This window comes from Callithrix jacchus, chromosome 3, assembly GCF_049354715.1.
Source record: "Callithrix jacchus isolate 240 chromosome 3, calJac240_pri, whole genome shotgun sequence".
Classification (NCBI taxonomy): domain Eukaryota; kingdom Metazoa; phylum Chordata; class Mammalia; order Primates; family Cebidae; genus Callithrix; species Callithrix jacchus.
This window is the reverse complement of record NC_133504.1, coordinates 173,569,211-173,595,884: the sequence shown is the minus strand read 5'-3', so window position 1 is coordinate 173,595,884 and position 26,674 is coordinate 173,569,211. Positions and strand designations below refer to the sequence as shown.

Below are 26,674 nucleotides of genomic sequence, written 5' to 3'. Positions count from 1 at the left end.
CTTTGCCCTGGGAGAAAGTATCTCAGAGACATACATTAAACACCTTTCTGAAACTGTGAATTGCCAGATAGAGAATTATCAAGCATTTCTGGGATCTTATGGGCAGATTCCATCTAGGGGTGATGACATAAGACTTAGATACCACTGTATCTCTGTCTCTCCTTGACTCCATTGAATGTCTGTGCTCTGAACAATGATAATTGGCTCACCTGGTCTGTTTAACCCAGCTAATTTATGTTGGCTCTCATAAATAATTCTCTGTGATATCTTTAATTCACTGCATGCCATTTCCTGTTCTGGAACTATCATTTTAGAGATCTTATTCTGACACAATCATCTTCAAGCTGTTAAGAAATTTTCTGTCACATTAGAAGCTAGGCTACTTTAGCTCTGTTTAGTAATTGTTATGTACCTTAATAGTCCTTAAAATATAGATTTTAAATAAATGTTCTTTACTTTAAAGATTTAATTTCTGGCAATTGTGCAAGAATATATCCTTTAATTTGTTTCTTTATTTAATATTTTGAAAGTTTCGCCATTTATTTTAATGTTTGTATAACCATTTAACCTTAGTGTGGATGGAAGAGAGAATAGAAAAAGTGGAGCCAAAATTGTCTTGACACTGCTTTAAAGAAAATAAAAAGAAAACTTACACTGTTTTTTTTTTTTCTATCTGTATTATCACATCACTTACTGTTATCTGTCCTTTTTGTGTGATACTGCCTCGTCTCATCCTAAAAACAGAAATGTATCTGGTGGGTTTAGACATATAAAGATCACTCATAATAACTTTCCTGAAATAATGATAAACTACTTGAATTTAGAGAAGAATGCTTCATATATATTTTCATTTTTTCTCAAATTTAAAATACCTAATTTTCAACCGGTGTCTAAAACTGTGAGCTGAACATAGAGGTAGCTTTTTTTAAAAAACAAAACTTTGTGGTTTTTTTTCCCATTGCTTAGTTCATAGATACTGACGAAATGGATCAAATAAAGCTATGTTTGCCTCAGGAAAAATAGGTGAAAAGGAAGGTTTCAGCACTCTATTATTTTGAATTATTGTTTAGGAATCTTTAGGCTGTAGCTTTTCAAGAGTGATTCAGAGGGTATGTTTTAGTGTCACAACACCTGCATTCAGTCCCTAGCTTTATGTCTTTCAACTCTGTACCTCTCTCCAGAACAGCAGAATTGTACTTACTCACAGGGATGTGGTGAAGAGTGAATGAGATAACTTGTGTAAACCTCTCAGAATAGTGACCATCACCTAGTAGGCTTATTCCTTGCACAGTGAATTAGGAACAGGTGTTAGCTATTACCTTCACAGTGCATTAGGAACCACTGAGAATAAGAAAAGGACAGTAATTAAGAAAAAAAAGCACTTCTTGTATCCAATCTGAAAATCTACTTTCTCTCAGTATATGATGCTATACTGATGTAGACCCGTTAACAAGAAAGCTGGTAGCAGTTGTTACTCGTGTATATATCTGAATTTGTTTAAATACACTGAATTCCTTCCAGCTTCTAGATGATATTGAGAATCACATCACCAAGGATGTTGATGGAATGGAAAGGAGGAAACTCCTGTCTGAGGCATGTGAAAGCAGGTTTGACAGCCGGAGAGTGGCATGAAACCCAAGGCAGGTGCCTTAGGAAGTGTGCCAGAGGAATGTTGGTTTAACAAAAAATGTAAATGCTAGGGCCTGCTGAAATATTTCAAAATACTAAGAGAGCAATCTGTTCTCATTCAGCATTTCCTAAGAACCTACTAAGTGCCAGAGATTAGGAAATGTTGACTGAGAGCAAGCTGCTCTCTTTGGCTTTTCATATGGTTCAAAACTTACTAAGTGCCAGGGAAGAAGGGAGGGAATACAAAGATTTAGTCTTTATGCTTGAAGAGCTAGCTCACAGTCTGGTGGGAAAGAGACCAGTACATGAATAAATATTTCACAGTGTAAGGGATTCTTACTTATCAAATACTATGGGGACACAGCCAAGAGAGGCACTAACTTTGTAGAGGAATCAGGGGAAGGTTCACAGAGAATGTAAGAAAGCACCATTTGGAGAAAAGGAGAAATACTCCATAAAGAGAACTGCCTCTGCAGGGCCTAGGGGCTTGCAGAGAATACTTGCTCTGGCTAGAGAATAACAAATGAGGCTGGTAAATCTGGTGGTTTGGATCACATCATGAGAGCTCATTTCTGTTGTTTTAGAAATTAGAACTGGCTCTCTGGACAATGGAGGTCCTTTCAAGAGTGGTTGGTTCCTAGAAAAAATTCTCATTACCACTGTTACAAATATTTTGTAATCTATTTTTAGAGGCAAATATAACAAAGTAACAATCTGTATGTCATTGAAATTGTATAATGCTAGACTCTGGAAGTACCCCTTCTTCAGAACCATACCTAGCAGAGAACAAATAAATAAAAGCAAATAAAAGCTTTTGATTTGACTTTAAATTTAACCTTGTTATGTGCTCCATTCAAAAAATTAATACAAGTGGGAAGTAAATTCACTTTTTTGCCACTAATTTTACTTTTCGCTCCTACTTGTATTGGCACACCTTTTTATTAGTATACATTTTATTAAGTGCTTAGAATGCTTCTGTAAATGATCAACTTCTTTCTGAGTTCATATAAAGAAAGTTATGGTGCCATAATTGCTTCATGGCAATTTTTAGAATTGAAAGAAATTCTGAAGTTTACCTGGTCTAGCTTCTCATTTACAAACAGGATTTTTTAAAATTACATAATTTTCGAAAAAAATCATAGCCTCTGCTTGAATACATTTTGAGATAAGGAGTTGAGAGTTTCCGTTTCTTAATCACTAATTCTTAGAAAGGTCTTCTCCATAATCGAATTTCTTAGGAGTTACCAACCTGGGGCCCATTTCGGTCCTCTGGAGACTAAATAAGGGTAATTTTGCATCTACCCAATGACCTTTTCAATATGTCAAGATTGATATGCCCTCTTTTCCTGTCCCTTTTAAAACTTAAGAACTATCTCTGGTTTCCTCAGAGGGACATTAGTTTCTGGAACTATATGCAGAAGCTGTACTGTATATCTATGCTCCTCTCGAGCTAAGCAGCTTCTAAGTCATTTGAGTGCAAAATGTCACATCAGCTCTTTATAATTTTATTTGGATTTGGGAAAAGCAGAGAAATAGACAGTTATTTTAAATCAAATATTAAATTGTACAGTTAAAACAGATAGGATTGGGATATGAATACATCAGAGATAGTGTTTGCCCACTTTAATAGGTGGGCATAGCCCAGAAGAACTTAGAAGCATGAGGGATTAAATTGAGTTAGAGTTGCAATCACACTGTTTTCTAAAACATTTAAAACATTCCAATTTACATACACATTTTAAAACATTACTTAAACAGATTTGACACCACTATAGTTATAATGCTGAACCTTAAATTCAGTTAAGGGTTGGAAGCTGTGGGTTGAGGTTTGAACTCTGGGTTGGTATTCCTCCTGATCTTGCCTGTGGGACAAATCATGCTGACAATGTCTCTCATCTTTTTTTTTTTTTTCTTTCTCCCAACTAAATGAAAAGCTAACAAAATTCAAATTTTCATTTCTTCACAATTCCTTGGCTGAAATTTCAGGCAAATTGGGACTGTGTATGAATTATTGTAGACACCATTTGCTGTGATATTTCTGCTAAATATTGAAGTCACCTAGTTAAGGCGCCTAAGACTGAGTCACAAAAATCCTTTATCATTGTGTATATTCTGGTTGACTGATGTTGCACAGGATTTGCGTTTAGAGTTTAGACCCCAGTAATCATCATCTTAGTAAGCACAATGGAAAACTGCTTTAAAGAGTCATGTAACAAAAGGTGTAACCAACTTTAGATTTGCAATGCTTGAATTCTCTTGAATGTCATTTCATTCTTTTCTGAAATACAGGATGAGGCATGACACTACCAAATCACAGTCTCATTGTTGGGTATTTTCTGTGTAACATAAGCTTTGTTTTTGTTTTCTCAAAAGGCGTTTAAATAGAAATCACCTTCAGCTGTTTCCTGAGTTGCTGTTTCTTGGGACTGCGAAGCTATACAGGCTGTAAGTAGACACAAATAGATATTGTTGCTTTGGGTAGTACCTTGTGTTTTATTAAATGCATTTTGGATCTGTTTCTGTGTGCTTTCCTGGAATCTATTCACCAATAGATTAATGGATTACAAGTTTGTGGTTTTTTTTCTTTGGGAAATTTATGACTTGTTTTCTAGTGGTTCCAGGTGTTTTATTTGGTTAGGATTTAGTGGTTTATGTATGTGTTATGGTAATTGGATTATTTTTTCAGGGAGTGATGTGATGATGGTGAGATTTACCTACTTTTTAAAGGAAACTTTTGATTAAGTTCTGAAGTGAGAAAATTGCTACTGTGCTTCCTCGTATGAGGAAGTTGGCAGTGTGTTCTTGTAAAGTTGAGGGTTTTTAATGTTAGCTTTTTTGGTATTGTTTCTGGGATCAAGTAGTAGTGTTTATTAGTCCAAAAATATTATTATAAGGTATTTAAATAGGGCTGTAAATTTCCTCTTAAATGTTTCCTTTAAAGCCAGAATTTTAGCCTCTGCAATCTGAATGACTGTATGGCAAGGTTTTCATATCAAATACGTCATAGACTATTAAAGGAAGTAATTCCTTAAAGGTGCATAATGTGAGTATTAGGGAGAATCACTTTTTCCTCCCTGGAATGCTTTTGCACTGACCTAATGTGTAATAGTGAAAACACATTTTTGAAAGCATTTAATAGGAGATTTTCAGCCATATGCATGATTTTGTGCAGATGGGAGATAAGCTTCAAAGGTTTGGAAAAATAAATAGCAATGATTATTGAGGTACATGCATATTGTGGAAAAACTGCTGGGATATATAAAGTAAATTGCTCCAAGAGCCCCCACCTGGATGGTGGGAAGTCCCATATGCTAGTGTTTGTAGAGAAAGTGAGCATATTTTCTTTTTCTAAACTTGACTTTGTGGCCTACTAGTTCAATATGGTTATCAATTCCAGAAGAAGGAGGACTGTCCTCCCACACCCTTCACCCCCCAGGATAGCCAGGATCTTTGTTATGTCCTCCTGAAACCTTAACAACATTACCTTATTATAGGGCCATGTTCCCCAGCTGACATACTAGATCCTCTCTCTGGAGTCCTTCATGACATTGTTTCTCTAAGGATAGCCGGAATCAACTGACATTTTCTCTTCTTTTTTGTGTTCCCCGCTGTCCAATTGGGCCAATTTAGGTAAATTTTAAAACTCAAATAAAGAAACTTTGGAATTGCCTTTTTAACAAAAATGATCTAAGAACTATTTTTACTAAGGAAATTGGATGTAGGTTTGCTATAAAGAATATATGCATGCATATCAGAGAAGTATATATAAATATTTGTGCTTAGTTTCTAAAAAAGGTCAAAGAATTGATTTTGATAGTATTTCACTTTTAGCTTTAGTTATTGGTGACTGAAGGGATTTTCAAGGAATTGACTTGGATTAATTTCCCCAGTTTTCATGTGGTTTAACCCATTGCAGAATCCCCGATCAGCCAATTATATTCTGCTTGACATTTTGCCTCTTTGACGATGTCACATAGAGGACCAAGAGATTTTATGTTTCGTTATGATTTTATAACTTTATGCAGCTGTTATATTTAAAAAACTTGAAATCTTTAAGAGAATTAAAGGAGCAGAATTCATAAACCTATGACAACATTTTCTAATTAATTAAATGCATATTAGAAAATGGGGAAACAGGAAGCTGGAAAATGGGTTCAGATTTTTTTCTGTGTCTTTCTGGCTCAAAGGATTTGTCCTGGGGAGTAATAACAGCTAAAGCAGTGTTTGTTAGGTGGAACTAGTTGCAAGAGGGATGTGAATGTTTTTCGGTTTCTGAAATTATATAGCTTGATGGCTTAGCATTGAGATTTGACATCTCATTTAGGCACTGGATGCCCATAGAAAACTAGAGGTGGAATTTTTATTTGCATACTCAATTCAGGAATCTTATTGTTGCCTCATCTGAATTAGACTTAGGCAAATTGTTAAGAGTGATATTTCTCTTGAGAGGTTAAGTTATAAGCTGCATGTGGCCATGTGTTTATGATGGTGATTATTAATTAAATTAAACAACTACCCTTGTAAGTCTTTAATAAACAAAGGAACAAACACTTGTAAAGCTGACTAAAAGCTGGTGTAATTAGGAAAAGCAAGGGTGCAAGTTAAGGTTGTCTTCATGTGATACAGATGCCTAGTAGCTCACCTGAAGCAAATATACTAGGAGATGAGAAACTGTACACAAACCTATATACACAATATCCTTTATAATGCTCATTTAAAAACAAATTTTGTTTCACAAGAAGGACAAGTGACAGAACAAAAGGTGGAATTTTTGACAGTGGGAAAAAATGTTAGAACAAGGAAAGTATTTGATTGTTTTATATATATATAACATATATTTATATATACATAAAACATCCAAATACTTTCCTTGGTGTGTGTGTGTGTGTGTGTGTGTGTGTGTGTGTGTGTTTACTGTCAAATACTTCAAATACTTTCCTGTTCTAAAGCAAGCCATGGTTGCCCATACTGTATAATGCAGTAGAGACATACTATATGCAGAACTCATTAAAAAAAATGTAGGATTTACCTCCTTTGCATAGATTGTTTTGAGATACGAATTGATATTTCGATTTCTTTCTTTTCTTAGTTACTGTATATTTTATTCATACTTAATACTATGTTTTCCCAGATATATCGCTAATGAAAAGAGTTTACCAGTTTAATATACAGTTTATTTACCAAAGTTTGATTTTTAGTGTTGTTTGCTTAGATTAAAGCTAGTTTGATATACTGGACATTGCGTTGCTTTCCTTTGAGCTTTGGAATAAATAATCACTGTTTGACGAGTGGCTGAAAATAAGATGGCAGGGGAAGAAACACACATGCTTTTCATGGACTCTAACTGCAATATATAAGAAAAGGAGGGTGCATTGTATATGAATTATGATTTGACACGCTTGGTTGCTGCTAGCGGTCAAATATGCTTTTCCTTTGCTGTCTGCTCCAATTTCTCTTTGGACGGGTTGAGAGAGCACTACATGTTCAGGTCAAGATGTTTGCTCAGAAATAGTAGTACAGTTGCAGCTGTGTTTGTTGGAGTAGGAGACTAGTTTAAATAGCATTACCATTTATCCAGTCCATTAACAGAACTCTGTAAAATAATACCAACTCTGCATAAACTACAGGACAGTGTAATAAAATTACAAGCACTTGTTGACAGATGGAAAGTGTAAGTAAAGGGAAACTAAAATAAGGGACGATAGGTTAGAGGTTAAAAAAAAAAAGTCAGCATGAAGTTTTCTTAACTCATACAGAGACTTTATCTTCCCCTTTACTCCTCCAAAATCAAAGTTGCATTTTTAATATGAATCTAAGAGTAGAGAAAATTATTTTTAAAGAAATGTGGAGCTGGTTAACTGAAGAAGAGATTACAGTAAACTCTGAAATAGTTGATTACGATTGATTGAAATTTATGAGTACGGTGTACAAATCTTCCTAATAAGTGAACCTTAAAAGAAGCTTAGGAGTAACTGACTCACACTCTCTGATGAGTTTGTGACTACTAATTTGGGCAAATTAGAGAGGAATTTCATTGGTAGTACTGTGGTTAGGCATTTGGTTATAAATATTTGTTTTGTGGTTTTTGGTTTATTTCTTTGAGTACATTGTATTTACTGAGGCTTCTAACATAAGCTTAAGTATCCAAAGCACTTTATAGAAGCCCATTTTTCACTTATGTCTGCCAAACCAAACCAAAACTAAACAAACAAATAAAAATAACTGCATATGTCCCAGTGACTGATTTTCTCTACTTCTTTGAATAAAAACTTTTATTTCTGGTTCTCAAATGCCATTCCTTATTCCCCAGTGAGGTTTGGAGCAACTAAATTATCTAACATTAGGAATGGTATTTTTAAGGCCAAGGACACTCTTTATGGCCTAGTGAATACTTACCTGAGACAAATAGATTTTGACTGCTTAATTTCATTGGCCGGGTCATAATTCATTATCTGTCAGATAGGATCTCAGATTCTCAAAATTGTTTTTGATAACTATAATAATTGGGACTTTCTAAAGAGGAAAACTTAATTTTTTATTAAGGCAATAATTTGTTAAGCATAACCAATATATAATTAAATTCTGTTTATTTTCCTTTCCAACACTGCCATAGAAGGAGCTTTAGTTTTTGTTTCTTTAATCATTATAAAAGCAACACATGCTCATTGTAAAAATGATTCAGAAAAATAAGAAAAAAATAGAAAATAGGAAGTAGAAATTACCTGTTATCTCACTATGCAGATATAGCCATTATTATACATATCAATAATTATCTTAGAATTATTTTTATGATAATGCATGTAAATGCTAGTTAGATGTGTATTATGAAATTAAAAAAATATATATCTCCAGGGTCTAGCATAAGGCTTGACCTTTAGAAGCTCTCGTTAAGTGTTTAATGTATTGAATTAAATCTCTGTTGGGCTCAGAGGTTTGTAACTTGAATGAGCAAATAGTATCTTTGGGACAGCATTATAAATAGTGAAGAACCAAATTAAATTTAAAGGATAACTTGCTCAATTAAATGTTTGATCCCCCTAGGTTTCCTAAGCATTGAAGGGTTTTAGTAGACACAGCACAATCAAAATGATCCATTTTTCACCTAAGCAAAATATACCTTCGTTTAATAAAATGTTATACTTATATAAAACTAACTCCCTAGTTCTCGGATGTCGATTTAGTCTCATAGGTTTCCTGGAGTCAACCATAAAAGTAGAATACAACAGTGGAGCCCGTGTACAAATTTCTCTTGAATTAATTTCTGCCAGCTCTGATTAAAGTGTGGGCTTCTAGAGGTGTCAGGTGCCATAGTTTCCTGCTTCATTTTACTCTTGGCCTGTTTGGCCTCTGCCACAATAAATCCGACAGTGGTTGTGCAGGAATTGCAGGTTACAGTTGCTACGGTTACTGTTGTTCAGCCAGACCGACATCATTACTCACCAGCGCGCTGCCGTGATAGCTACCGCTGATTTCTGTTGCTGAGACTGCCAAAGAGCTTCATGTGCTGAGGATGAAAGTTCCGTCGAAGGGTCGAAGGTGGCGTCAGTGTTCTAATTTGGTGTAAGAACATCCTATCTGAATTATATACTGATACTTTGCTAAGGGGAACAGATTGACTTTGTATCAAGAGATAAAACTTAGAACTAAGTGTTCACTTTCAATGATTAAAACACCAAGTCCTTCATTACTTAGGTAACTTATTAATTACTTATTGGGCCCCAAGGACTCTGTTTTTGCCACTTAAAAAAATAGAGACATACAAGGAGTATTTTATTTGAAAAGAAATTTTTTAAAAATTGAAAATTTATAATTTTTGGTAACACTAGATAACCAAAACAACCTTACTTTCAAAGAGGTAAACAACAGACTTGATGTATGGATATCTGAACAAAGCTCAGAGTAGCTATTACCACTCCTCATGAAAGAAATAAAAGTGCAGAGCCCTGAACAGGACCTACTTTTACTTTTATTTTTTAAATCAACTTGTAATCCTATGACTTAAACATTCTAAATCCAATGAAGATTAAGATTATAGTTGAGATTTTACCAGATCTCATGTTGATGGTTTTTACTTCAAAGGGATTACTAATAGACTTGTTACTAAAGAAAGCCAGCAATTGTCATGTTTCTGCTGTTGCCAGCACACAGAGTGGACCCTCTGAGTGTGCAGTCCACAGCACAGCTCATAGCAGAACAAAATCAAGTGCAAGAAGGTTTTTCTCACTCAGCTGTACTTATTTAAAAGGCTGCTTTCGCAAATGCAAATGTTTCTAACCCCACCGACAAGTACTCATGGTCTGCCAACTTGAATTTGTACAATACTGTGATCCATGCTCAGGAGGGAAACTAACAAAATATGTGGCTCCATAAAATATGTGATGTTTGTGGGCCTCAGCTGTTGCTAACATCTGACCTCTACTATGTAAATTAATGCCTGGAGAGTACATTGGGAGTGATCAAATCTGTGAATTTAGGTATATCATGTTCATGTAAAAATTATATACACATCATCAGATAATAAAGTTTGTAAATAATGTAATTGTCACTACAATCTAATGGTTGTGATTTTGGGGACTGAAATTTACATAAATACTATTTCTAGGAATAAGGGTTGATAAGGTTTTAGTTATATTTAGGTAATTTTAATGTACTTACCTTATGTTTTAAGACACTGAAATCAATTTAATTTCTATTTTAAGGGAGGTGGTGTAAAATGACAGTGTTTGAATGTCTACCCAGATACTTGCTGTTCTGTTATCTTGGAAGTCAGTAGAAACCCCTATTGTCGAGTTTTCTTATCTATAAGATGGGAAGGATCATGCTGTTTACCTTCTAGGATAGCACAGTAAAATTTAAATTCTGCATTCAAAAGTTACAGAATTATATTTGTACTATTGTCATACTTTCATAGTCACTCAGATGTCCTTGCAACTTCTCCTCATGCAGCAAAGTTCTTGATTCTATTGCACAGCCCTCTTGCATTTACCCTTAGTGTAATAACACATAACTATGTGTAGTCACATGAATTTTCTTGCCACTGCAAATTGACATGAAATGTGCATTTGTACCATGTTATTTCTCTTTACGTGGCTGTAGAAGGTACATTAGGGCCAGGATATTCTTAATGAGATTTCTTCATGCTCTCCCAGTTGATGATTCATATAGTTTTAAAATTCATCTATAAAATAAATTAGAGAAAGAAATAAAGAGACTGTGACTCAGGGACTATTTATGTTAGTGTATATATTTAGATTGCTGTTTTAATTTTGTGTTTTTCTGAATGACAAAGGAAAAATACAAAGCCTAGAAAATGCTGAGTGAACTCCTTAGAGTATAGGTAAAGTATGCTGAAAGTTGTTCAAAAGATATACATATGTTGCAAAGGAACATTTTAAGTACTAATAAAAATTTCATTTTTTAAGATAATAGAAGCTTAATATGTTTTGTAATATGTACATATGATTTGATCTATGGAACACTGTATAGGTGATTTTAAATGTATTTTTAGACTACTATGTCAAAATCCAGTAAAAATCTGCAAATCTTTTAGCATTTTTAAATTGAAGCAATGTTACATGATAAAACAAGTTTGAACTGGAAGTCATTTTGTATTATGTTGTTTTTTTCCCACAATTCCAGTACTTCTCATAGTAGATAGCATTATCTACTTTGATAATAGTTAATAGATAGAGTGTATCATTCATTACATGTTACCTATAACCGAGTTATACTCCGTGATTACAATCACTCAATTTTTTTATGGAGTGTTAACCTTGCAATATTTAATAATTTTTGATATAAGAAACCTTTAGATGAACGTTTTAAAAGAAATTAATCTTAGAAAAGTAAGCAATGGAGAGTAAAAAGACCAGTCCTTGATAACACCCATGGCCTAGGGTACAGCATAGAGGTGTGAAACGTTATTAAGAGAACATCTGTGTCTCTTGAAACATCCCTCAAATGAAAGTTTACAGCCAAGTATGGCAACTTGATTTAAGTGTTAAAAAAAAAAAAAAAAAACTTAGAAGAGAAATAAATAAGACTGGAAACAGAATGTGAAAAAATAGCTTTGCTCCATCACGATAGGTTTCTTCTTCTAGTGAAAGATTAAAGCTCGAAGTATGTGAATAGCTGAGAACAGCACAGAGAAAGGTTGATTGCTTCCCCTCCGACAGTTCCAATTGATTGAAAAAAAGCCTAATTTAAAGTTCTGTTTGTTCTATGTCTTAAACCATCAGAATTCTCTTTTAGGACCAGAGGAATGCTCTGGAGGAAAAAGAATCCAAGGATAAAAAGTCATTGCAAGCCAACAATTGTTCCTAATCCTCACAAAATGCTGGAGAAATTAAATTTATTCTTTATTGCTCAAAGTGTTACCTAGGTCACTGGGCGATGGGAAAATTGGACTGGAAGTCGAGTAGGCGCAAGCTTTGTTTTGTGTCTAGATGCTTAACCTTAGACACGACAAGGCATCTTAGAGTGTTGTGGGAACTTGGTTCAGAGCATTAACACCAAGACTTTTATTACCCGGGATTTATAATAGGCTGTGCTGTCAGGAGATGAAAATGTTGTGTTTACATTTCAGTGTTAAATGATCATTTAATTAACACCTAAGGGGGAAAAAAAAACTTGTGAAATTCTTAGCAGCTTTTATTGTTGGTTTCCTGGGAGGTTTTTAATATCCAAGTTTCATTGAGATTTTTTTTGTAAGTAAAAACACAAAAGACATTATAAACTGTTTAAGGAAGACAAACAGTTTAACCTTGACCCTTTTTATCTAAGATATTAATTTAAATTAAATTTTAAATCTGGTATTCTTGTTATAAGTTTCTAGACTAGTATATTAAAATATATCTTAATTGAACACTGCTTTTGTATAAACAGTATAAAATATTATCGAATTTACATGATACGTTTTATATGGTAAAACATTTGAAGTTATTAATTAGTTTCTCTTAAGAAGCTTAAAGTGTTTAGAATACTGATTTAAACATTTTGCATCTGTCAAACTACCACTGTAGTTACATTGTTTAGAATCTGTCTCAATGTAGGTATTTATATGCAAGCATATTCTATTGGTAAAACTTACATCATAATTATATTATTTTTATCATTAATTTGGATATAGTTACTTCATGATGAAAGAGGTTTATATATACAAAATAGGGAAGAATAATGTCATTAATATGAAAATTCAGATTCACTTAATTAGAAATAACTATAAGATTAGACATTGTAAAATACTGTTATTTACTCTTGCTCTTTTATGAGACAGTTAATCAAAAAGAAATGGTCCGAGGCAGGGTGATAACTACTGGAACATATGATGTGCACTGTCAAGAGCAGCTGTATGGTTAGTAACCCTTTAAAGATACTTTTCTAAAACTATTTCTAAAATTTATATCTTTTTTTCTCATTTATCTGGATAAGAAGCTTTATGTTCAAATATATGAAACTTAAAAAAACATTTACCGGTTTACATGCTATTAAAGTAAAATCTTTCTTAATTTTTCCAGAAATAAACAAATCATTATGACATAGTTTTTTCTAAATATACTGTTTATATTCATACTGAAACAGAAATGCTTATCCATTTTCGTTGTTGTTGTTGTTTAGATTCAAATTCCTCAGAATAAAAGCCACTGTCTGTATTATTCCTGATAAAGAAGTGCTTGGAAGATGGAATGCTCTTAAAATCTCTTAATAAAAAGCACTGCTTTTAACTTAGAATTATATCCTCACTTGCAAAACACTACTGAGCATTATGTAGGCACTTTGTATGATGTTATATGCTCTGCTTCTATCAAGTTTCAGCCTTTCTGCAAGTTTCCTCATTTTTTTTTAACACACATGGATCGTTTTCTTCTAAAAGCTACTTCTCTACCCAGCTTCTACTCACAAAAACCCATAAATAGGAATATTGCTTTACATTTTCTCTGCTTTACATAAGAACCCATCTTCTGGCTGAGTTAGTTGCAAGATTAAAAAAAAAATGCCCAGAAGTATAAAAGAGTGAAAGAGGAGAGAAAGAGAGGAGTAACAAAACCTGTTTATTTAATATAATGGATAGCCAGTGTATTTTAAATGTTATAGTTCATTATACCAACTGACATTCCAAGCCAGTCACGTGATATGGGATGGTGGGTGTGCAGGGGGAAGTGGGAGATGGGCATAATGAGTGCTCAAGAAACACAAAGCGGAACAACAAGTATTTAGGGAAATTATAGGAAATTCTATTTAACGTAGATAAATGTGTTGCCTTTATGCTAAGAAAGTCAGTGCTGTGCTTTTATACAGAGAATGTCAGTATTAAAATTTCATACATTAGTTTTTTGAAATCTCTGCACAGAAACTAAAAATAAATATTTTAGTATTTATTTTAGATAAACTCTCCAGGCTTACCTTTCATAAAAATAGGCGTAACTTCTAAATACAATCTGCACTAAAAAATATATTTGATAGTTACTGTAAGCCGTTTCATCTATTGAGGTTGGAAAATAAGATATCTAAAAGTACTCTGTATTGTACTTGGCAGTGATTAGTTAAAATTAACCTCCCTTATGTATCAGACTCTTTCACTTGACTTTGATGACCCACCATAATCTAGTTCTGTATGGCCTCTTCAACATTATCAGGCTATCACAGCACATCTGAGGCATTTCAAGCAAGCAGATTTTCCTGTTGCTGCCTGGAATTCCCAGCATATTTCTGGACTTCTTTCTTTCCTCCTTCCTCCTTAGATCGGCCTCACCTCCTCTATTAAAGCTTTCTCAGTGGTTTTAGTTACCTCCACATGATCATTCATTATAATATGGTACAGACTGTTGATTCTATGGTACATTATAATGTGGTACAGACCGTTGATTCAGGCTGCCTGGGTTTGAGTCACTGAATATGTCATCTTGGAAATGTCACTCAATTACCTGCCAAGTGTCTCAGTTTCCCCTTGTGTAAAATGAGGACGCTGGGATTATGTTTCTTATGGAAGTGTTATGTGAAATAAATTATTTCCTGAATGAACCGAGCTTACTATGGTACTTGACATATAGTAAGTGGTATGTACTTACTTTTTTTTGCTTCCTTTTATCATTAAAACTGTATCACTGTTTGCTGTCTCATATAATGTGTCACATATAATTCTTTAATTATAACATGTGTATTAACTTTGCCAAGATTCCTGTCTTATATTTATCTTTGTTTCACATGTAGTATCTAGTACAAGGGAGGTTGGCTAATAAATACCTTTTTGATGTAATAGTGAGAAATTAAGCCTGATAAAGACACTACCAATAGATAGAATTTGGGATGATATCTGTTGGAGTATGGAAAAAGCACAGGATCAGAAGTCAATAGGTTTTTACTAGTTACATTCATAGTTCTGCTGATCATTGGCTGCAGATGCTGAGCAAAGGTACTTGCTTTCTTTTTGAAGATGAGTTTCTTTGATTATATATAAGTATTTAGTAAGTCAGATAAGGGAGGGACATGCCCAATGTATTCACCATCACATTACCAGAATTTAGCAGAAGGCCTACAAACCTCTAGAGAATATTTGAAAATAATTGAGGGAAAGGAAGGAGATCAAAATATATCTAAGATGTGTTCTACCTGTTTTTCAAAAATTTACAGGGAACTCTTCACAATGGTGGAATTATTCATGGTAATAAACCAGGAATTAAATAATTAGGTTGTGGATAAGTGATTTGAGATTATTCTCTCTACTATTAGCTTACATTTTGAATGGCTTCGCTATTAAATGTGAATTGTTTGAAAGCTTAGGTTAAAAAACTGATTAAAGGAGATTTGATGTTCATGCCTTATTAAGTAGTTATCTTGATACTTGATAATCTCTCAATATGAGGTAAGTGGTGTACAACTGAAGTAGTTTTAATAATCACCTGTCTCTCAAACATCACTAGTGGTAACATGAAGAAATAATTTAAAAATTAAACAGGGCAAATGAAGAGAATGTAATGGGTTTGGTTAATAAAGGTTTATATGTTCATATTTGTGTTATAATCTTTTTGTAATGGGTTGGAAGCAGGGACCATCATTTTCTGTAATTCTCCCTAGGAAATACATTATGCACCCTGGACAATTAATTTTCCTGACCTTTTGAGGATAACAGAATGTGTGGAACCTGAATACCCTGAAGGCAAAGGAATCTGGAGTCTGTTTTAAGAGGAGAGCTTCTCTCTGAGTTGGTGTGGGCTTTCTTTCCCTCTCTTGAAGGGGAATGAATTCCACACCTAATGAATAGTTTCAAGGAAAGTTGTTAATCAGGTACTCCAAGTGACCACCCTGAATTCTTTTTTTATTACACAGGAACGTGAGGGAATGAGAAAGCAACATAGTTACATTTGATAAAGGAAATACCTTTTCTCCCCTCCCCACCCACCATGTAATCCCTTGGAATTTAGTTGAAGCGGGAAATTACTGCAGCAAATAATACGTTTGAAAAAGCAATGTTGTATGAACAAGAAAAATGCTTGTAGCTACAATAATTATGTTAAAAATCACAAAGTATATCCATCATCATATTTCAGGGCAAGAGTTTTCGCCTAACAAGGTTGGAAAAGAATTTTTCCTTAGTTCTTGTCAATTCCCCAGTGAAGCATGACATGCAGGCATTACTATGATCAACATTATATTTTGTTCTTTTCTGATTCATCAGATATCATTCTGTTGATCTAAAATGGGAAACCCGATCAAAATCAGATGAAGAACATTAAGTAAATGTGACAGAGGGGTAATAATGAACTATAAATATAATTCAATTTTATTTGGATGTACAAATGTTATTCTTCAATCCTTTCCCATTTGGAAGCCATAGTCTGATTTAAAAAGAGAAAAGTGATTTAAAACAACATTTGAGTCCAGATATTTCTCTGTTTTCTAAATTAAGTTACGTGAGCTGAAGAACAATATTCAAGTGTGAGTAACCATGTTTTGATAAAAAGTTTTGTTATTTCCGAATAAATATTTCGCCCCCAATCATCACTGCGATATCTATTACAAGATACTCACTGTGGTTGTTCTTGTTGTTGTTGAATAGTATGATTCAGTTTTAGGTTTTTAAAAGTACATTCTTATCCCCAATTTTCAAGAATATATTGTTCCAATACCTTTTGTTTATTATTGTACTAATTTTATATTAGATTTCAAAGAAGTGATGCCTACAGTGTGCTCTCCAGTGATTCGAGAAAAGTGTACTGTGGTCAAATGTGTTGGGAAATAATGAAAGTCATGTCACCTATGGTGGTTACAGTGTACACTTCTGTATTAATCTTAAAGGCATACGGCAATAAATAAATCTGTTTAACCTTTTAAAATTTGTTTTTCAAAGTTATTTGACTATAAAGGTCCCTCTTCTTTCTTAACTATTACTACTTATTCACATTAATCCAGAGAGCAAAGCCAGCCTTTAGCCTTTCCAAAGAATAGTTACATTTATTACTTCTGATTGAGATTTTAATAAAGACCATTTAAGACCTATGGGGTTGACATATATTATTATTTTTCTTGTACCAATGTTGTCATGTATAAGAGTCTTAATAGGGCATTGGCTTAATAGATCTATTCTTTTCTTCTTTTTAATCCATCTTTGGAGACAAATTTGGCATTCTGTTGCAACCTTGAAAAATAGAAAAACTTAGAATATTTTATAACAATTTCATTAACTTGGCACCACTATTTGCTTTAGGTATTTGTGTGTGTGTGCGTGTGTGTGTGTGTGTTTCTTGTGTGTGTGCACATTCAACTGTTTTAAGGACTTTAACATTTTATAGCTTAACTCTCTCTCTCTCTTTTCTGCCTCAGCCAATTGAAGCAGCAGAAGCCCTTTGTGTAACACCTGCTGTGCACAGCATTCTTTAGCAACACAGTTAGGTGTGCATCATCTAAGCTGGTGTGAACTTGCAGGAGTCTTTCTCACTCTATGCAGAAGGTGTTGGAGCCAAAAGCTTTTTATGTACAATTTGTACGTGATTGGTGGACTTTGAAGCCATTGCAAAACTAATTTGTTTAGTATTTTTGCCAAGGCCAATCTTTCCAGTATTTGAAGACAAAATACCTTAGATATGAGGGTGTAGACACAGGAATAAAAACAAATGGAAGAAATGCTTATAATTCTCCAAAGGCACTTGAATGTTGTCTCTTACCAGGACACTTAGTATTAATCATTACTGGAATTTACTGTCCTGTCTCTCAGACCCCCCCTAGTATGTTGCTTTGGGGCCACCAATTTTTATTTATAGTTAATAATTAGAGAAAAGATAGAAAAGAAAACAGAAACATAAAATTAGAGTATGACTCAAACCAAACTATTTCAAAGCTTGATATTAAATAAATGTAATATAAATAATTTACTTCGAATTATACCCAGTATTTGCACACACACTCAATCTTTAGATTTTACTGTGCCTAAAGATCTATTTTTAATTAGTTTGGGCTCCCTCTTCTTAAAGAAGCAGAGCACTCGAACCATCCCATTCCCCTTCCCTGATATATTCTTCTCCTTTCGTTTCTATCATATGTATGTATCATAGTATATATTTTGCTTATGTTATTGTCTGTCACTTCCAATTAATGTGGAAGCATTGTGAACATAGACAGTAACAGCAGATATACAAGAAATACAGGTTGAGTGAGTGAATGAGGGCCTAGCAACAACCTGCCAGAATTTGAATCCTAACAAGAGGTGGGCAACATACTATTGAGAGAGTGCCGCCACCCTGCCTGGGGAGTGGCGCCCCTTTCCTTGTGTGGCTGTGCAGTACCAAATGATGACGCCTTCCCATATGCAGATGTTTTCACCTACTTTTTATCGTAATGAATCCACAAACCACTAGCTTAGGGACTTAAGAATGTGCTGCTTTGGTTAAGTCTAGCATGTGTTAGAAGCTGTTAATTCTTACATTGTCATTATTGCCTACTAACAAAATCCCTTCCATAGGTTGTACATTCTGTGAGGACTTGGACATATATATGCAACTCTGTTCACCATAGAGCACTATTCACATGCACTGGGTGCTCAAATGTTCATAGGCTGAAGGAAAAGAGTAGGGAGTACAAAGGACCCACACAATCATCCTTCATGGTAAATAAACGAAAGTCAGCATTTGAAGCATTATCTTTTTAATATCTTTGCATATGTTCTTTCTTGATAGCGTTTAAGTTTAAAAAGAATAGCAATCAGTAAACTTGTTCAGTCAATGTATCTAAGCCCTTAGGCCTAGGTGACATTTTGTACCAATTTCTTCACTGTAATATATCAATTCTGTTTATGAAATCCTGGAGAAAGGCCTGTCCTACAAGACCTTTTGTATTATCTGTCAGTTCTTTCCCAATATTTTTATACGCATCTGTGTGTGAGAGAGATTTCGTTTTGCTTAATTTGCAGATGAAACAATATGACTACAAAATTACTACAAAGTTGAAATCGGCAATATAGTAGGAAACAACTAAGGCAGATGGTTTAGTCTCATCATTTTGTGTCTTTACATAGGTTGCTAAGGGACAGCTTACATCATTTAGTGAGCTTCCACAGCTCTTTGCCATTCTAGAGCATGCACTTCTGACATTTTTGTTAGGCTTTTCTGTTTGGTCAGTGTATTAAATTCAGCAATTTATTCCATTCCACTTAAATTGTCTTCCCTGTACAAGGGGTGGAGAAGAATTCACAGTGTCTGCACATAAAAGGCCATTATCTTATATTAGCAACTCCAGCCATTCACTCCTCAGTGACTCAGGACAGCTCAGCTGGGAAATACACAACTGTATCTTAGAGGGCAAGATCATGGGAATGAGACAATGATGAGGCCTGTGACATCGGAAGGTGGTGAGTTCATCACCTGCAAGAAAGATTAGCAACCCTTTGCTGAGCCTGACCTGCTGGGCCATTTACTGGACAGACCAAAGCTTGCATCCAGGAAACATGCTCTGCCTATGATCTTGATTTATTTTTAGCTTATAAAGACTACTCAGGTGATCTTACAGTTATTTTTCTTGCCCCAAATCAGAGCACCTCCTTTATCAGAAAACTGAGAAAAGCACACTGACACTGATACGCCATATGTGTTGCACCAGGGAGGCTGTAGAGCAGACACACAGAAATTTTTGCTCTTGACTTTTTTTTCTGAGTCAGGGTCTTGCTCTGTTATCCAGGGAGTGCAGTGGTGTGATCTCAGCTCACTGCAACCTCTGCCTCCTAGGCTCAAGCGATCCTCCCACTTCAGCCTCCCACGTAGCTGTGACTGCAGGCACACATCACCACACCCAGCTAATTTTTGTATTTCTTGTGGAGAGAGTGTTTCAACATGTTGGCCAGGCTGTTCTCAAACTCCTGGGTTCCAGCAATCTACCTGCCTCGGTCTCCCAAAGTGCTGGGGTTACAAGCATAAGCCACCATGCCCAACCTGTGTTACTCCTAATACAATCTGTGTTCCACAAAGATAAATATTTTCTGATTGGATGAAGTGGTGATGGTGAGGATGGACTTAGTTGTATAGCTCGCAAAAAGTAAGAACATGATCCAGAGGCTCTTCCAAGTGCCTTATATATATTAATAGTTCTTCATTTGATTTCCAATAAAATGAAGAAGAACCAAATTACAGATGAGAAAATTGAGACCCAAACAGATGATGTAATGTGCCCACATGGCAGGCTGGCATTTGAAAACAGTACAGTGTTCTGTACCACGTATATTAACTGTTCTGGGGACAAGAGCGGTAATTGCTTTTAAACCTCACTTTATGCATTGTTAATTGTGCTTACAGGGAGCTTGTTATCCTCTCTCCCCACCCTTATTCCATCATTTTCCAAACTTAAAGTTGAATGTCACCCTTGGCTCCTTTTCTCTCCCTTATTTCCACTGTCAACTTCTGTCAATTCTACCTTCACAGTTGGTTCATCCATCTTCTTTCCCTCTTCGATAAGGTACTTCCTAACAGTGCTTTCTGCTCTAGTATTTCTTCATCTATACCATCCTCTGTCTAACAACCAGAAGTATCCTCCTAAAGTACCGCTAGGAGGCTGGGTGCTGTGGTTGACACCTGTAATCCCAGCACTTTGGGAGGTTGAGGTGGGTGGATCACCTGAGGTCACAAGTTCGAAACCAGCCTGGCCAACATTGTGAAACCCTGTCTCTACTAAAAATACAAAAAAATTAGCTGGGCCTGGTGGCTTGTGGATGTAGTCCCAGCTACTTGGGATGCTAAGGTGGGAGAATCACTTGAACCCAGGAGGTGGAGATCGCAGTGAGCCGAGACCACGCCATTGCACTCCAGCCTGGGCAACAGAGCGAGACTTCATCTCAAAAATATACATATAAAATAAAAAATAAATCAATCAATAAATACAGCTAGGATCATGGCCCTTGCCAAGTCAAAGATCATTTTGTATACAGGCACAGCAGTTTAGATTTAAAAAAACATTTTTCCATACATTACACTCAGAGGTACTCTGATAAATATATATCACCATCTCAAATTTTATACATGAAGTAATTGAAGCTTAAAGGGGTTAACCAAATTACTAGCCCCCCTTTCTAGGGCTAGTAAATAACAGAATCATTATTTTCCTATAAACTTACCCAGTTGCTGTAGTCTAAACTCCAATGCTGGTCTTCAAGTTCTCTAAGTGGTCTCAAGCTACTGTTCTTATTTCCTGGTGTTTTCTCACTATACCACGAACATAAGGAATGACTCAAGGAAGCTAGCTACTCTTGAGCCTAGGGACATGCCTCTGATATTTCCTCTGCCTTCTTCACCAGATAAACATTATTCACTGCCCAATAACTAGATCCCACCTTCTGTGCTCTACTGACCTACTTGATTGAACCCAAGAAACTGTGACCCCATTTATGAATCAATGTCTCAGGCAAACAATGCTCTCCATTAGGAAGCCTCTCACAGCAGAGAGCCTAGCAGAGGCTATCCCTCTTCCCTGGAGTGTCTCTTCCTGCTTCTTCACTGCCTGACAATACCTCCCATCCCTGTTTTTTGTTAACAGGATGCCTTATACATCTCAAAGAAATGTTCCATCAGGGTTCATATTTATTCATCTCATTATCGTCTTTGGTTTTGGTCCTTGGTTGGGACTTGTGTGTTGACTGAAAAACTGTACTTGATAAATTCACATGTTTCCTTCTCCTGTGAAGCTTGTTTGGAGGGTTTTATCTGAGCCTACTCCCTCTGCAGTTGTTCCTGGAAGCACCTCTTTGTCTCCATAGTTTTATGTAACAATGGTCATATAACATAGTGAGTATATCTCCTATCTCTCTCCTAGAGTTCAAGCTACAGGTGGCAGATTCATAGTGAGTATATCCCTATCTCTCTCCTTCTAGAATTCAAGGTACTGGTGGCAAATTCTTAATATTTTTCATTTTTATGCTTCCCACAGCACTTAATACAGGCCTAATAAGCACACAGGATAAGCTGGATAAATACTTGCTAAATAAATTCAATAAGATCTTTTCTTTTAAAAACAATTTTCTTATTTTTAAAAAAATGTGTATTGATGTTTGTTTCATAAAGACTTTTATTCTTTTCCTCCAAGTCAGATTTCTATTATTGAAACAGAAAACTTGCTTCTGAAATGAAACAAAATTTTAGTGACATGATGTCTGATTTTTAAACACCCACTGTAGTTGGAAATAACAAAGTGTGTTTATATGTGCAAATTGATAAGTCAATAGAATTTCCAGGTAAATACTCATGGCTGTTATTGTATGCCATCATATTTATTATGGAAACATCATTTTGTAATTTATCTGGGAGTTTCAAAAAAATGGCATGTGAGTCAGCATTCCGTGGTACAGAGCCAAGTTTTTGTGGGCAAATAGGGTAGGATTCCAATCTTGGCTTCAGCAGTGTGGTGGGTAGGAGACACTCGCTAGGCCTGGGTTCCTCACCTGTGGATGGATGCTCCTTACCTCATTGGCTTCTTGTGAAGATTGAATGAGTTCATGATGTCAGGGAAGTGCTTAGACTTAGTAAATTCTCAGTAAATATTCACTGTGATGTTTTTATTAGAAACACTGACACATTACTAAGTTCATGTGCTCTACATATGCGCTTGAAATGAGGACATTTCCCTTTAATTTCTGAAATGCTGCGGTGATGATGTATACCCAGGATAATTTTTCTAGTCTGTGAGCTTATTGGTGATGCCTTGGTTAAAGCCCTTCACTTTTAAGGTATTCCCTTTACTTTAGCAAGAAGACATAAAACATTGAAATATACAAAATAAGTGGCTATGGTTAATGGATTAGGTGCAGATAAATGACACCTATCCAAATCTGGCTTCAATAATAAGGGAATTCATCATTTTACGAAAACTAGAATTTCAAATGTAGGTTGAGCCATAGCTTTTAGTTACTCTCTCCCTCTTCATTTCTCTAGCCTCACTGTCAGTGTCCCAAGGCTTTATTTCAAAACAGCCATCAGTGTGCCTTGTGCTTCCTGTTTTATGACCAGTGAGAGAGAGCGAAGGGAAGACGGGAGGGCAAAAGAGATATCTCCCCTCAAGATGGGCTTTAAGTCTCTTCTTTCAATCAGATTGAACCAACTTTGGTGAAGTTGCCAAAGAAAGTCTGTACATTGATTGCTTTAAACTAGTTGAGATATATCTCTTGACTTCATTGTTGTGTAAGTGAATCAGAGCAGGACTCTAATAGGAAAGAGAAAGGTGGGGCAGGGGGTGCTGTTGGAGGTGGGGAAGTAACCAATAACATCCTCTCCAATGAAGAACTTAAATTTTAATTTTTCACCTGATTTTTACCACAGGAATTTGGATCCGTTTTCTCTTATAGCATTTTTAATTATTGTGAATAAAATGGAACCTCTTGGAATTTGGATTTCTTTGTGACTCATTTCCTCATAGAGGGATGATAAAACCCACATTTTCAGTTTTTGAGATGACTATTAAAAAAAGAAAAAGCTATGTATGACCAAGTGCCTGCAAGCCCAGCTTGCTTTTTGAGTAGTTGCTATTGTTGATGCCATTTTTATTTTCTTGGTCAGGATGTCTTAATTTTATTTTGTCTCACCTAGACTCCAGTTTTCTACTTCCAAATTTTTACTTTATGAATCCACATTGGTGCTTTATCACCTCATCCAAGAGAAAAACCCCACGAAAGGTTTTTTTTTAACATTTCATAAATTACATGCTCATACAGTCTCATAGAGTCCTCACAGAAACCCTGCGGTGTAGATATTATTTATGCAGTTTTAGGGATCTCTTTATCTGCCTCCTTTAAACCATGAGCTTCATGAGGACAGAGACTGTTTTGTTCACTGTTGTATTCTTAGTATTCAAAATAGTATATTGTACAAAGTAGACTAGTAGATGCTCAATCAGTGTTTTCTGAAGGAAGGGAGAGAGGGGAGGAGGGAGGAGCCCTTTGTGACCTACAGAGTTTAGAGGACTTTCCGGTTTGTGACTTTCTAGTTAAGACATGAACCCACATTCATAGTGGGCCTCTGAGGCCTGCATACCCTACCTCTCTACTGCTTCATCTTGCTTTCTTCACTCTCCTGTCTCTCTCTCTGTTCCAGCTGCACCAGCATATGCAGTCCCTGAGATATGCCTCCATGTTCACCTCCATAGGGACTTCACATATGCAGATTCTTGAGCCTGTGGAACTGCTTGCTGTATCTGCTCATCCCCCAGTCCCTACACCTCGTCATTCTCCCATATCCTTGCTTTACTCTGTTTAGATCCTTCATATTCCAGCTTGAACTTAACTTCACTGGGAAGCCTTACCTAATCCCCCCCAGTTAAATCAAGTTTCCTTTATACAGCCCCACAGTATAAGGATACTTTCCTCAACTGTTTTTAAATACAGTCAGCCCTTTGTGTCTGCAGGTTTCCCATCTGTGGATTCAACCAACAGCAGATCAAAGATACTTGAACAATGAAAAAGAACTGAAAAATAACAATGAAAAAATACAAACAATAATCAATACAATACAACAACAATTTATATAGTCTTTACATTATATTAGTTATTGTATGTAGTTTGGAGATCATGTAAAATCTGTGAGAGGATGTGTTAGGTTATATGCAAATACAAGGCCATATAAGGCTCTATAGCCTAGAGCACGTGTCCTGGAACCAGCACCCGTGGATACCAAGGGACGACTGTACATGTGTATTTGTGTGATTACTTATGAATACTCTGTCTTCTCTAGTGCTTGAAAACAGGTAGGTTTTCACCCATTATTGTTTTGCCAATGCCTGGCATATGGTAGTTGCTTGGTAAATATGTGTTGAATAAATGCCAGAAAATATTGTTTTGTCAGCCTACTTTCGTGTTATTTTTTTTCGCTGATTACACTCATGATTTTCAAAAGAAAGGTTAGTGTTTGTATTAGTATCTTATTTTTTCCTGTATCTTTTCTCATAATAACCTACATATGAGACAATCGCAAAGTCTGCAGGGACAGCTTCTGTGTCCTTGACTTAAATTCTTATGCCCATTACCTTATTTTAGGGCTAAGCTTAAAATTTATCTTCACTGGCCTTTACTCAGTCACAGCTGGATTGGATGTCCCTCCTCTGTGTGGCCCAGAACCCTGTAAATGTGGTCAGCATCCATCTATATTTTTTCATCTGCATTTCCACTGAGCTTAAAAGTAGAGACTGAATTTAGTCTGATAGGTTTGCCCATTGTCCAGCACAACAGACACCAGAGTTATTTTTCCAAGTGAATGAATTAATAAATGCATGTCTTGCACTTGTGTGATATTCCTCAGATATCTAAATCATTCCAGGAAAAGCATTCAGTAAATAGTTGTAATGTAATTCAGTGCGTTCAGTGTGGTATGCACATTCTTCAAGGATTGCCCAAGTTAATCTACTTTTTAGTAATGTATCACTGGGTGCAGATTGCACACTACATACAAGTGTTTGGCGGAAGAGGAGGAGAATGGGGCCTGAAATCCAGCTTGCACTCTGACCGTTATTGTATGTCTGCCTCTAAGAAACCTCCAATGATTTTTTTTTTAACAGCAATGTTATGTGTAATACCATGGCTCTAAATATAGGAAGAAAATGTTAGAATTTCCTAAGTTCTAGTCAAATTTTCTCTCATTTTTGAAGTATCTCTATTTTTGTCTATTTTTAAAAATGCATATTGGTACAGTAATACTAATCTATAGATACAGAGATAAGTTATAAATGGTGAAGGTCCATGTTCAAAAAATTTTGCTGATGCAGTAATAGGTGATCAAAACAATTATAGAGAACTTTGATCTAATCTGTAAACACAGTGCCATGGTAGTTTCCAAAAATAATTTGCAGCTCTCTTTTGATGTCGTTTTGAGATGCCTGAAGAAGGGGATAAGGGATCTTAGGGTAGAGACATCCTGGAGCTCCTGTGTACCACTGTGTGTATGTATGTGTGTGCATCAGTGAGTCCTGTGTGCATTGAGTGCTCCTGCACATGTGTTGAAGAAGAGAATGGATGGACTATGGCTGAGATTCTCGTTCAGGTTTGGTGCAGATCTATCCTAATGCAGTAATTTTATGGAAAGCAGATACACTAATTTCAAGATTCATTGGCCAATTCTCCTTTCAGATGAGTAGTTTATCATGAATCTTCTTTGCCCTACTCACTGGCATAGTCTAAATTGTAGAAATAAAACAACCTCTTCATTTCTCCTCTGCCTCTGGGATAGAAATAATTAATTGTTAATTTCTAATAAAAAAGGCACATTTTGTGTCAGAGCATCTTTATTAGAATTGTTGCGGCCATTTAGTCAACCTGTGACCATTTAGGAAAAATAATCATTCTGAGCTTCAGTATTTTCTTCTGTAAAATGAATGTAATATTAATTAGTTCATAGATTTGTTAGAATTACTTGGGAGGCTGAGGTAAGAGGATCACTTGAGAACAGGAGTTTGAGAGCAGCTTCCTGGGTGATAGAGTGAAACCCATCTCAAAATTTAAACAAGAAAAAAAAAAGAAGAAGAATGAGAAACACTGGCATAGTACTAGGTAGATAGTGTTTATGGAAATGTTTTAGTTTTGAGCTTTAGAAGT

General features: G+C 35.5%; 1 protein-coding gene across 5 annotated transcripts in view; it reads left to right on the top strand.

The window, feature by feature from the left end:
- SLIT2 (slit guidance ligand 2) overlaps nucleotides 1–26,674 on the top strand; it is a 388,661-nt gene that overhangs the window by 12,891 nt on the left and 349,096 nt on the right. For all 5 annotated transcript variants that reach the window (XM_035293962.3, XM_078367432.1, XM_035293960.3 and 2 more), the window contains exon 4: nucleotides 4,003–4,074. In XM_035293962.3, the coding sequence (XP_035149853.1) occupies nucleotides 4,003–4,074 (72 nt within the window). The remainder of the gene's footprint in view (nucleotides 1–4,002; nucleotides 4,075–26,674) is intronic.